The sequence below is a fragment of the Ochlerotatus camptorhynchus genome, unplaced genomic scaffold, assembly GCF_037179485.1.
Source record: "Ochlerotatus camptorhynchus isolate MF236.1 unplaced genomic scaffold, CSIRO-AGI_Acam_v1.1 ptg000403l, whole genome shotgun sequence".
In the NCBI taxonomy this organism is placed as follows: Eukaryota; Metazoa; Arthropoda; class Insecta; order Diptera; family Culicidae; genus Ochlerotatus; species Ochlerotatus camptorhynchus.
The window spans coordinates 237,050-250,993 of NW_027040889.1; the positions used below are offsets into that span (position 1 = coordinate 237,050).

General features: G+C 39.6%; 2 protein-coding genes across 4 annotated transcripts in view; one reads left to right on the plus strand and one right to left on the minus strand.

The window, feature by feature from the left end:
* Nucleotides 1-13,944, plus strand: part of Ccn — a 356,072-nt gene that overhangs the window by 110,480 nt on the left and 231,648 nt on the right. The window lies entirely within an intron of this gene.
* Nucleotides 1,255-12,874, minus strand: LOC135710826 (serine protease inhibitor 2-like). The gene is made up of 7 exons (XM_065233522.1): nt 12,766-12,874; nt 2,915-3,018; nt 2,460-2,663; nt 2,184-2,397; nt 1,728-2,119; nt 1,520-1,670; nt 1,255-1,455 (listed from the first exon to the last, which is right to left on the minus strand). The coding sequence occupies exons 1-7, from the start codon at nt 12,788-12,790 to the stop codon at nt 1,319-1,321; spliced, it is 1,227 nt and encodes a 408-aa protein (XP_065089594.1). The 5' UTR covers nt 12,791-12,874; the 3' UTR covers nt 1,255-1,318.

The following is a 13,944-nucleotide window of genomic DNA, read 5'->3' on the forward strand; positions in this document are numbered from 1 at the left end:
TTAATTAGTACATATCTAGGAATTTCTTATGCATTTTAAGTATTATCATGAAGAAAATTAGAAAGATTCAAAATTATTGAAGCCAAATCACTGTAACTCTGAGGAACTTTAACCTAATTTTCGCTAGAATTAATCTTTTTATTCTTCTTTAGCTTTATTACGTCCCTACTGGGACTTAACGCCGGCTCTCAATTAAGTTTTCTTTGAGCATTTCCACAGATGTTAATTGAGAGCTTTCAAAGCCAGTGCCGTTTTTGCATTAGTATTATTGTATGGCAAATACAATCATACTCTTAAGTGCCGAGGGAAGTCGAGAAATTTTCCAACCCAAACAATTCTTAGACCGGACCGGAAGTCAAACCCAGCCACCTCAAGCATGGTCTTGCTTTAAAGCAGCACCTTTACCGACTGAGCTCAGGGAGGCCTCTCTTCTGCCTACTTTTTTTTTTAATTCTACATGCTTTCTTTCGGAAGACCTTCAAGGCAATATGAAAAAAAAAAGATGCACATTATTTTGATCTAGATCAATGTAGCTTGTATTGAGCAGTTTTTGTAAAAATATTCTTCCCAATTTTTGCTAGCTAAAAATTGAACTGACGGGCAAATTTTGGTCAAAATTTCAGAAAATCTGTTCAGTCTAAATTCTATTATGAGTGGAATTATCGTCTTGAAGCTAAGAGCATTTTTTCAAAGAAATATTTTTTTTACTGAAAATCACACAACATATTTCTTCAGCATGCCTTAACATAATGATATTTTAACCGAAATCTTCGTGTAAATGGCCATTGTTAAACAATTCGATTTTGTTTGTCCCAACTCTTCTAATTTACTTGGGCAGTAGAGGGTTAGTAAAAAGCCTAATTCAATTGTGAAGTGAATTCCAAGAATCCATGCTTAGGCATAAGTTGTCACGGTAGTATGTTTTAAATAAGCTCCTCTCTTAACCATGTCAGTAGGCGGCATTTGATTAGAATATGCTTCCTTCCGCATCGATAAATTTTCTTACGATCCATTTAACCCTTTGATCGGTAGCAAAGAAGGCGGTTAAATAAAGTCGAACCTAATCGAGTGTGAGTAATACGGTGAAAAACTATCAAGGCATCCAAGTGCACCTAATGCATTTTATTTACAACCCGGTAAGAGCAGCCATTGAAAATTAATCAATAATAAAGGAGTGGAAGTAGTCATCTCGATACTGATGGTGCATGTCTTAGTGTTTCTTATTCGTAGGAAATTTATTTAATTAGTTCAAATGCAGATGACATACAATCAGCCAGAACATATTTCACGATTCAAATTATATTTCGATGTTGGGATCTCATTTGGTTGGATCTTCCACCCGGCCAATGAAGAGCAGCGTTCCAAAGTCCTCGTCTTCGATGAAGAACAAGAACGGCCGGTTGGCATTGAAGATCTGTGTTCCATCTCCTCCAAATTTGTTCACCAGTTGAATTTCTGCGATTGGACCAGAATGTGTCAAACTCGTATGCAGTTTTTTGCAATGGGAGCAATATCTTACCAGTAGCAGCATAGGCTTCGCTTCCCTTTTCGTTTATGGCAATACCGGCCCTCTGGAAGACTCGCGACACTCGTACTTCATTTCGGGTTCCCTTTCCACGGGCCAACAGAGGAAGAGAGGCATTTTGGGAGAAGATCTCACGAATTCCAATCTGATGATTTTTAACAATTAGCAAACGTAGGGAAATGCATTATCAATTCACACTTACATCCTGCAGGGGTTGATTCAGTTCTTCCGAGAAATCAAACTTGAACTTGGGAATCGTAACGTTGACATCGGTTTCGTCCATGTACCAAAGTGCCGTGTGCAATGTGCTTGATGTTACGCGATTTAGAACGTCATCGATCGAGCTTCCTTGATGTGGCAACAGAATGTACATGGCAAATTTACCGCCCCGATACGACAATCGAAGCAACTGAGCATTCAGGGTAACAGAGTCGTCGTAGTAGAATTGACCGTTCTGTTCCATGAAATCGACCTGAACTTGTTTCTGACTACCATGGAAGGTCAACTTTGGACCGTTTTCGGGGAACGGATAGGTCCACAGACCCTTGAAGTAGATGGCATTGACCAAGGTGATGACTGCTCCTTCAACGCCATCTGCAATATAAGTGTTGATACTTGTTAGTGATCTGAACAAAGCTATAACTTTGGATGGTTTTACCAGCAGTGACAAGCTCTGGAATGCGTCCATGGGTAGCCTGGTTCACCCAGCCATTGATCGTATCAGCTGCTACCTTGGGATTGGAGAATGGAACTTTGTCGACCGTTGCGCTGTAGTAATGATCTGAAATGATCTGATACTTCGAGATGATATCGATGTATTCCTCCACAAAGAATTTGGTGGCAATCTCCAAATCGAATTCTTTACTGGGTACCTTAAATTTGGAATGAATTGGTTATAATTGCGCACACTTTGAGCTCAATAAATGTGAATTACCAGTGCAGAATCCAACCACTCCCGATACAAGGTTCGAGTTCTGTTCAGATCACCACTTGGTTCCAGAACGGATCGCAGCTCCTTCTTGGTTTGCGTTTGTGACAGTTCGGCAGCATCGCCAGTGGCTTCGTACAACAGGACCAGGAGGATTTTCACCGAGAAAGGCGAAATCACAGCGTTGGATTTTTGCGCTCGTAGCACTTGCTGATGGGAGGATATGAAATGAGTTCAGGTGTCCTAGGCTTGGTGCACAAATTACGTAATGGCGTGGAATTATTAAAAAATCGAGCTCTTGAGTGCAATTCTTTTTTAAATCTCCACAATCGGGGGTTTTGTCATACGTTGCATATTGCTATATAGGGGGGAGCGCGCACAACACATTTTTTTTTATTGCGTGACGTAATTTGTGTACCGTGCCACGAAAGCTGGTGGCATTTTGAGCTTCGAATACGAACCTTTGTTAGTTGCCAATCGAATTCAACATTTCTAGTTCCTCGAAATGGTTGGTCCTCGTTCTGAACGAGTTCATCTGCACATGTGCATACTGCTATGATGCAAGCTGCTTGGAAATAAGAATAAGGTTGTTTATTAATTAAGCTTTCAATTAATCTAGTGTCATGATTTATAATTATTTAAAAATGCCATGGTCCTAATGAAGCAAAATTAAATAATATACAATGGAAAATCATTATTAAGTGATAGACTCTGGGTCTCATGGTGATTATAATAAAATTAACACCCATTAACGTCCAAATTATTTCACATTCATAAAAATCACGTGTTTTTTTTCTGTAGCACTTTGATAAAGCCTAAGATATTTTTAACAACATTTTTTTATACGTACGTCACGATATGCACCTACATATATTTAACGATTAATTTAGGCATACAACCTATTCACAGCAATTACATTTTTGAGTTTGCTTTGATGCATTTGAAGGTTATAAATTATATATTCAAAGTATTTCTCACGTGGAAACACTTGAAGATGACACGTGATATATTTTCAACATATTATTTTAAAAAAGTAGCCAAAGTGGGGCACAATGCATATTAAACAAATTGACGGTTAAAGAGTTTGAAAGCCATAATGAGGCTTCGTTTCAACTTGAAAATCGATGTTACTTTCATTAAAAGGGGTGAGCAAAGCAACGACGAGAAAATCTACCGACAGCCTTTCGTCCTAAGCGAGCTTCTTTTTCATTTTCGTTTCGTGCTGATAGTCTAGCTAGGCGTTTTAGAAATGATGCGATAAACAATACTTTAAAGCCTTGTGTTTTAAGCATTAAAAAAAAGGGATTACTTAGAGAATGTTGAGTAGAATTCCTAGAGTTGTAGTAGTTTTCAGTAGAATTCCGAGGAGTTGTGAGTAAAGGGTGACTCCCGGGATTTCCCGCGAAATCAACCAATGTCACCATTCTCGATTCCCGGGTTTTTCCCCACATTTTCCGGGAAATTCAAGTTATCGCCCAAATAAACGAGCACCATACATGAACGATACCACAAATCGTTCTACAATACCACAATCGCGCACATACCCCACCCCGTACTGCACGAAGTTCCTCCAGCCATACCATCCTGTTCCAGCACGTCCAAGACAGCCAACTTAGTTAATGGACGCTTATATATGCCCGTAGCAGACCTCACATCCACGCTGCGTATTCTCCCGTCTTTTCCTGTATACACCTTTACGACGATTCCTCTTCCCCAGCTATTCCTGCTGATCGTTCACGATCATGACCAAGTCTCCAATATGTATCGGTTTCACTTCCCCGAACCACTTCGACTGTCGCGATATGACTGGTAAGTATTCCCTGATCCATCGATTCCAGAAACGGTCCAACATGACCTGCACGTGCTTCCAATTCGAACGCAAAACCGATGGCTCATGCAGCGAAGCTGCGACTGGCTGGCATATTCCGTTAGAACTTAGAAGCAGGAAGTGGTTCGGAGTGAGCACTTCACTCTCTGCTGAATCCAAAGGAAGATACGTAAGCGGACGAGTGTTCACCATTGACTCCACTTCTGCTAAGGCAGTTCAGAGGGTTTCTTCGTCAGTATTCCATGGCTGCCAAAGCTGTCTTCACCGACCGCACTAATCGTTCCCAGATGCCCCCCATGTATGGAGCATAGGGAGGATTCAGCTTCCACTGCGTTGCTGCATTTGTGAAAATGGCGGCCAAGTCATGGTTGATCTGATTCACTTCTTGCTGCAGTTCTTTCCGGGCTCCCTGGAAATTCGTCCTCTGATCTGAGTATATCTTCAGAGGCGCTCCATGGCGTTCGATGAATCAGCGCACAGCTAGCTTGCTGGATTCCGTAGTCAACGTGAATGCAACCTCCAAATGAACTGCCGTCGTCATGAGGCAGGTAAATAATGCCACTCAACGTTTCACACAACCCCGTCCGAATCTGATAGATATTGGTCCAAAATAATCTAGACCAGTAAAGGTGAAAGGCCTGACGTATGGAGTTAGACGTGCCTCCGGAAGTGGACTTATTCGAGGAGGCTGCGGAATCGACTAACGAACCTTGCATCCCCAACACTTCTTGGCCAGTAATATGAGCCGGCTACGTTAATACATTTGGATAATAGAAGTAGAAATCGCCATTTCTTACGTTTGGTTGTTCTGCCTATTTCAATTGTTGGTCTCGAATATTCTGCTCACCGATCTGTCGCCTGCACGGCGAATGAGAACATAGGCGTAGTCAGAGGGGGGCTAAACTCAGCAACACAAAGCCTTACGGGGAAATGGCGTTCGCCGAAATGGTATTTGGCCAAATTTTCCATAGTAATTTTTTTCACCCCTCCCTAGCTCGAAACCTGGTTACGCCCTTAAATGAGAACGATGCAAATTTGAGTTTAGTTCACTCAAAAATCACATAAAGTGCAAGAGCTTCGCGATGAGTAAGTTTGCCTCATGGTTTTCCAGATATATCCAGGTTTGTCCAGGAAAAACATCACGAATATGAAAACAGTAGAGTTTGGATTCACTCAGTTCTATTGGTACTACTCCTAGGCTGAGTAAAATTTTCGTCAATTTTCCTCATTTTCCGCCAGATGTTTTAGGTTTGCCACAGGGAAACATGAGGCAAATTTACTCATCGCTGAGTTCCTGCACTTGATGCTGATCTATATGATTTATGAGTGAACTAAACTCAAATTTGGGTCGTTCTCATTCACCGTGCAGGTGAAAGCAAGCAATCGCCCATGATAGAAATCTTCCATGTTAGCCCTTTTTTTTGGTTAAGCATTTTAACCGGATTACGGTCATTCACCCTATTCACGTTGGCCTTGTGCACCACTAGGAGCACTCAGTTTAGTTGCGCATTGAAAGTACAGGTCGGACTCGACCATTCGGAGCCTTGAAACAAAAAATCACTTCGGATAATCGAATCAACCGGATAATCGAGCCATTTTTTTCGTTGTTGTTATCAAAGACATATGATGAAAATTAATTGCACTGGGTTTATATGCCAAAATTTAACGTTTTAACATTATTTTATTCGTTTTACTGCTGTTTTACAGCTTCAAAACAAGACCATGCTGAAGGTGGCTGGGTTCGATTCCCGGACCGGTCCAGGCATTTTTTCGGGTTGGCAAATTGATCGACTTCCCTGGGCAATAGAGTATGATTGTACTTGCCACACAATTATACTAATGCAAAAATGGTACAGGCATCGAATGAATTGAGAGCTAACTGTGGAAGTGCATCAAGAACACTAAGTTGAGAGCACGCAATAAGCTAAAATGCGATAAGCATTAAGCTTGAAATGCGAAGAAGAAGAAGATTCGCTCATCTGATGTTTTAGCCACCCACATTGTTGAGTGGATCCATCAGCACTACGGTGGATCAAATTAACAAACCCCGTTTCCCATACAGCATTTAAAATTCTCCCTAAAATCCAGATCATTCAAAAGTGGCATTGATTCAAATTTGGCATATTCATATTCATATTCATTCAAATTTGGCAGTTATTGGCGACCTCAATACCTAATCTAAAGAGCAGTGGGGAGCAGGGGTTTGTGATACGCCATACAAACATAACCCACCCCGTCGATTTTGTTTTCCGTGCTGAGCATCAATGCTATCGACGCCAGGGAGGCAGCTCCTACACCTGAACCTTGCTATCGACCCATCAACTCATGAATCGGGGACCAACGGCTTTACTTCCCTTCCGAAGGAAGGCATGATCAGATATGTTATGTCTCAGAACATTCCGGTGGCGCCGACTGGGATTGTACCCAGGCCTGCTTGGGTGAGAGATAATCACGCTTACCTCTACACCACCGGTGCCGTTACCCTAGTTTTATTGGTTCCACTCAAAATTGTGGATGGATTCCATAGGCGTGTGCAGGCCTCTTCATGAGGAAGGGCAAGCCAACCAATATTCTAGATTGTATCGATGAGTGCAACTATGATTTATTCCTTTATTTAACGTCAGTCTCTGTTCCGCAATCTAGTGCCAATCACCGACGGACATAGATTGCCATCCATTGACGGCAATCGAATGTGCAGGAAGACAGCTTCCACACCTGCGTAGGATATCGCAACCATTTACAACACACATGGGCCGGGACCAACGGCTTTACTTCCCTTGCGAAGGAAGACGTGACCAGAGATTTTTATGCCTCAGAAAAATCCCACCGACCTCGGCTGGGATTGAACCCAGTCCCATTGGGGTGAGAAAGTAGTCACGCTTACTACTACAACACTGGCGCCGGCTCGACTGCAACTATGGGCGTCGTACATTTTGAGCAAGATAGTATTTATCGAAAGTGGCTGCCGAGCTTGTTGATGTCAAGCTGCTAATCGTTAAATGCAGATGAATCTTTAAAAAAAAACACACAGAGGATTTTACAAAGATGTTTAAACATCTACCGATTTTTAAAATAATTTCTTAGCAACATGATATTAGGAGAGAATATATCACAGACAAGATTAGGATTGCTGGGCAGATAGAGATCTTCCAAATAGTAGCTGATGAACCTGAAGCTTGAACAGACGACCAGAGAATTTCATGGAGATCTTTGATCACCCGAAGATCTTTTAAAAATAACTCAAAGATATTTTCTCAAGTGCCAAGTTGCTCAGAAATTATTCAAAAGTCCTCCAAGTGATCATATATCTCCAAAAAATCCTCTAGATATGTAAATCCTCTAGACTTCAGCTTGATCAAATACCATTTTGCTCATAGATTATTACCTCTAAGTTATCATACATCTCCAATAGCTCCTTAAATTATGTTTTCAAGACTTCAGCTTTTTTTCCTGTTGGGTACATTACCACTGCTACCATGTATTTGATCTATTGTAGTATATTCCCCGGTTTTTTTGTTAACCTAATTAGGGTGAAAAACTACTATTAGAAGTAACCATCAACGCCTAACTTTAGGTATATTCCCAGCAAGGAATTATGTGTCGTATAAAATGCACTACCTTACTAGGAGATGAACACCATATTTCAAAGGGTTGTAGTAGTCCCTTATCAAAGAACTTTACCCTTTTGTTAAGAAGTGCTGCACAGTTGCACAATAAATGTTCATGAATAAAGACTTCAGCTTGATCATGTTACAATTAAAAGATCTTCATCTGCCCAACAATTCAAATCACATTCATCACACTCTCAGATATTCATTCAAATAGCAAGTTCCTCAGAAATTATTTCAAAGACCTCCAGGTGATCATACACACTTTTTTATACCGAGCTCGGCTGTGCAAATCATGGCAAAAATAAGTTTTACTGAAATCTCAGGAAAAGTGACATTTGATTGCTGAGTCTCGGATAATGCTTAGCTGCATTTCAGCAAACAAATGAAAAGTTTGCTGAGATCTCAGTAAAACTTTTTATGCCGAAATTTGCACAGCCGAGTTCGGTAGAAAAAACTTAGTGTGTAGATTTCCAAAAAGTCCTCAGCATTTTTTTTTCTTGTCGGGTATTTTCATCACTGCGACTATTTTTCTGATCTATTGTGATATATTCCCCATTTTTTTTCTTTAGTTATATGAAGATGCCATATCACTATTATTAGGAGTGATCGCCATCGTTTGACTAATAGCATTATCCCAGCACGGCATTATACTTCGAATAAAGTGCACTGCCGTACTGAAAGTTGTTCTCGAAATGTCAAAGGGTTCTATCAGCCCCTTGTCGAAGAACTTACGCCTTTTATTAAAAATTGCCGGAAGGTGGCATCGCAAATGTTCCGAGTCTTCCTTTTCTATGCCACAGAAGCGACATACATCATCTTGAAGTTTTCCAATCAGATTCAAGTGATAAAGGCTCGAACAATGACCTGTTATAAGACCTGCATATATACTAAGATCTTTCTTAGAAAATTCCAGGATTTTGTGGGTCACAGAAATGTTTGGATTAATATATCGCTTCGATTGCCTAGCAATAGAAGTGTTCTTCCAGTTTTCCTCCACTTTTGAAGATTTCCACGCTTTTAGCTTAGAATGAGATGCAGCCGATAACTTATGAGAAAATCCGAGTCTTGCTAGAGCATCAGCTCTTTCATTTCCCTCAATCCTGCAATGACCAGGAACCCAATATAAGTTGACTTGATTATGACAAGACAAGTTTTGATGTACATGTCACTGACTTTAAAGCATTTAGAGCAGCTTGACTGTCGGACAAAACGCATATATTTGAGCACTTATAGTTTCTACGCAAACATATAATGGAACACTCTAAAATTGCTTGGATTTCAGCTTGGAACACAGTTGGCCATCTGCCCATAGCAACCGATATTTCTATCCCTGTGCCAGTTACTCCTGCTCCCACTTGATTGTTTAATCTTGAACCATCTGTATAAAAAACAATCGATACTGGACGAAGAACCGGGCCACCAAATTGCCATGAATTACGTCCAGGGTCAAATACTTGAAAAAGTCGATTGAAATTGTATCTTTTATCCATCCAGTCTTCGTTGTTCCTTACTAGAGAGTTGATACTAGCAGTATTTATAATCCTAAGATGTCCTCTAGGGTATCCTTCAAAGAGTTTCACTGACCATGTAATTCTTAGAGCACACTAGTCGGCTTCTAATTGTACAAATTGATGTAATGGTAGCATATAAAGCAAAGCATTCAATGCCTTCAATGGTCTCAACATATTTGTTCAAGACTTCAGTATTGTCAGGTATCGTTAAGAAGATCTTCCATCTTCCAAAAACTCCTCAGGGTATTTGATTTAGACTTCAGCTTGATCAGGTATCATACTGCAGTTCTTCATCTGCCCAAAAATTTAACGTGCATTTTGCAAGGTACTAAGTAGCCTCCAGGTGATCATAGGCCTCAAAATAATCGTCCAGATATTTGAATTAGGCTTCAGTTTGATCATGTAAAAATCTGAAGATCTCCAACTGCCCAACAATTCAAATCACATTTCCCAGTAATTCTCTCAAATACTTAATTGCTCAGAAATTAATCCAAAGATCTCCGTTTGATCATAGATATACAAAAAGTCCTCATAATAATTCTTCAAGATTTCAGCTTTTTCAGGTTTCATTCTGAAGATCTTCAGCTGCCCAACAATTCAAATCACATCCCCAAGATATCCTCAAGGATTCCAGGTGGCTGAAAAATTATTTAAAATAATGTCAAGTAATAAGGGATCACTTGAAAACAGCATGTTTTTACAAGATTTCAGATTGATCAGGTATCATTCTAAATATATCCATATCGCATCTCGCATATTTTCTCTCATATGAAACACGGCAGCTTGGAAATGATTCCAAGTTCTTGATGTGTTTAATATCTCCGTTATACCCCGTTCACATTACAGCTTATATCAGGTAATATAGGCTGTCTTGCAATGAGCACTCATACATAGGATTTCCAGTGAAAACTAGACGTTTGAGTGCTCATTGCAAGACAGCGTATTTCACGTGATATAAATAAATAAATTTATGTAGGTAATTTGGAAAAGAGTCTGGCGATTTTATCTTTATAATTCATATATTTGTATCAACGATCTTTTACAGAAGCTGGAAATTCAATTTACTGAATTTAATAGTTTAATCAGCAAAATGCTGCCAAATGTCAGAATTTTGAACAGTTGAAAGATCAGTAAAGAAATAGTGCTGATTTTCAGTAAAAGGTTGTCATTTTTACAGAATTTGGAATTGCTTAAAAATTCAGCAGCATTATTTAGTCGGAACGTTTGCTGATCTTTCATCAAGCCTAAAATCAGCAAAATTTTGCTGATTTTCAGCGATTTAAATTTGGTGTGCAAGTTGGCTTATTGTTTTTACTTACTCAAATCCAATACTACAGAAAAAAAATATTCCTCTGGAGTCATTTTCTGCGGATAATCGAATCCTCGAATAATCGATCCCTCGATAATCGAGTCTGACCTGTATTATAATTGAAAAAAGTAGTTCTAGTCTCATACAATTTTGTGAGCTATTTCAGCTCATTTATCTAAATGTTACGCAGCCACTTGTTCTGAAGCCTGAGCTTCTTTTTGAAATTGGGTTTGAACTTATTTGAAGATGTGTATATTTATCTTTAAAGAAGGCAAATAAAACAACAACGAAAAGCTTCTCCTAACAACGTTAAATGAGTCAATGCATACGGTTTGTTGATGGCAAATAAATTAGAAAGTTATCCTAATTCATGCATGCAAAATTAGCAAGCTGGCTGCTATTATTAAGCTACCCAACGCATCCGGTTCGATAAAAACTACATGGGGTAGAGAACTACTTCGGCATGAGCGCCCATTTCCGTCACATCGAGCAAAAACATTAAATATATGAATAATATCGACGTGAACGAACCAATCATACATTTGGTTCGTTAATTTAGTTTCAAATCTACGAGAAAAAGTACGCATAATATGAATATTTAAGTACATCCATTCTACACTAAAATAAAATCAGTTCTACTAGCGAATACATTGTTTCTGTCTATATCCGTATACCGAAGTTAATCAAATTTGATTCAATGTGTTTGGATGGAAGCAGTATTATATTTTTAACAATATCTCATGAGTGACTTTTTATCAAATGTAACGGTACGCATGGAAAGGTAAATATATTTATAATGTTTTGATGACATATTTTTTTTTCTCAACCCGTTAGAAAAAGATAGGAAATTAGATCTTATCCATATGTTTTTTTTTCTGGTCTCAAAACCGTGGATTGTGCGCACGGTACGCCAAAACTATAACTTAGCTGCTGTTTTAAACTTTATGAATACCCCAAAAAATGTGTAGCGATTAACTGAGAGCCATTCCAGCCTATTACATTGGAAAAAAGAATTAATTTCCCAACCGAGCAGTTCCTTATCTTTACCAGGAATTTAGCCTGAAGATGATGATTTCTTCTTCATGCACTTGGCAAATAATAAACTGATTTAATTAATATTTAATTAATTTACCAAATCCACAAAAAAGGAGCACCCTAAACAAATGTTTATATTGCTCGCATCGATGACAGCACAATAACGATCGTCACCAAATGGTGGGTATTTACGTCAACATCACAACCGGCAGCGAGCCAACAATCAGTGTGACACAAACACACACAAATAGTCTCAAGCCGGTTGTCGTCTCGGCGGTTCACGATCATCGCCACCACTGTGTATGCTCAATCATTATCGCACATCACCGGTCTCTGGCTGGGGAATCCCATCTTCCGTAAAGTAGGAACTCGATTTACAGCTGAACTCAAAAACAACGAAAACACCACCGACTGGAGGCTACAGAAGAAGTTCAAGATCTTCACTGATCGTCTACCGGTAAGCGCGCGCAGGCGGAAGAACCAGAATGACCGGTTTGTTATGTGCGGCTTAATTAAGCACGATGAAAGATAGTTCGTTGGACTACAAGGTATCACTGGGAAATCACGGCATTTTTGCAGATTTGTGCTCAACCCAGGTTGGTGATAATGAGCATTGGCCGTTGGTTAATATTTCAATCATCATCATAATGTTAAAACCAGTTGAGAAATATTCATATATAATTCACTCCATGCGAACTTCTTCGCTGTTATATTGTCCGAAAACGAGATCTCTAACCTTTAGAATTTAAGGTCAAGTAAACAGAAAAAAGACCGTTAAAGTTGCTAGTGACAGCCTTATCAACAAAAACAGTGAATCCCCTCAAATTTAAATAAGGTCTACTCTGAAACGATCCTCAATCTGAGTATTGTAATGACATTTTTGAACTATGTAATGTCACGTTGGAATTTGGATTTTGGATGGAAAATATTGCTGGACGGTCTTACAAACTGCCAAACACTATAAATCACACTTTCACTATCACTCAACGTATAAATCAATCAATGTTTCGACACTTACACAAAATCACAATCAACGGTCTCATTTTGTGTGTGCCCCAGCGTTTCTTTCCGAGGATCCTCCTTCGTTCGTTCTTCAGCGACAACTGAATCGGATTGATTCGACGATGCAGAATGTTTCGGGCTGCTTATGCGACCGCTAGTGGTAGTGTAGAAAGATGAGTGTCACCCATAGGCGTTTAAGACTTGGGCAATCGCGGCCATCTTGGAGAAAAAGGCTTGTTGATTTAGATTTCAAAATTTTCTCCTTATTAGCCCCCACAGTAACACTCAAATTATTTTAATGTACTTCATTCGAAAACTAAGTATAAGCGTTTTAAAACTTCCATACCTTGCCGTGCAACGTTTTGCAATCTGCATCACCAAGCCTTTTATTTTCAAGATTGCCGTGAGAAGACATGTTTTAATGGCCAATACCTACCCACAGAGTGATACTTGCTAAACAGTTTCAGAAGTAGCAGCGGGCAGGGTCGTATTGAAATTCGATCGCTGAGAAGGCGGGCTTCGGACAAACCAGTATAGGTACTTACCAGCAAATAACTGGATGGAAATAACTTTTACCGATGGGATTTACCCGACGGCAATAACGTCGACGACGTGGATCTGCATTCGAGGGTAAAATTATATGAAACGGGAATTATCACCGGTTGAGGGTTTGAAGCTAGTGAAATTAACAGTTACCATAATGATTCTTATTTATAAGCATGGAGTGGAAGCTGGGCGAATTTGGTTGGGACGAAGATCTTTTGAGTACATCACTTAAAAAGCAAGAGGGACATCTTGCTAAATTTAGCGATGTTTGTAGGGGAAGTCAGTCCAAAATGCACCCGTGGATTCATCTAAACCAAGGTTGGGCGATCATACCGACGCAAACCGATTGAATCTAGGGAAAAATCAAGAGGATTTTTTATGGGGTTCTGTATTTTACCGGAAAAAATATTCTTCCTCGATTCCTGGAGAGATCCCATTATTTTCCTCTGTTCGGGACATAAAACCACTGCGACCAGTACTTTGATCTACTGTAGTATATCCCGTGTCCTTAGTTTAGTGAATGTCTAAAGTCCCGCTATTTATACCATTCAAAGAGTTAGAGCACCTTCCAAGGCACGTCTCCATTTGTCAGTCACAATAGAATCCTATTGTGACTGACAAATGGACGTGCCTAGTATCAAAATTAAGC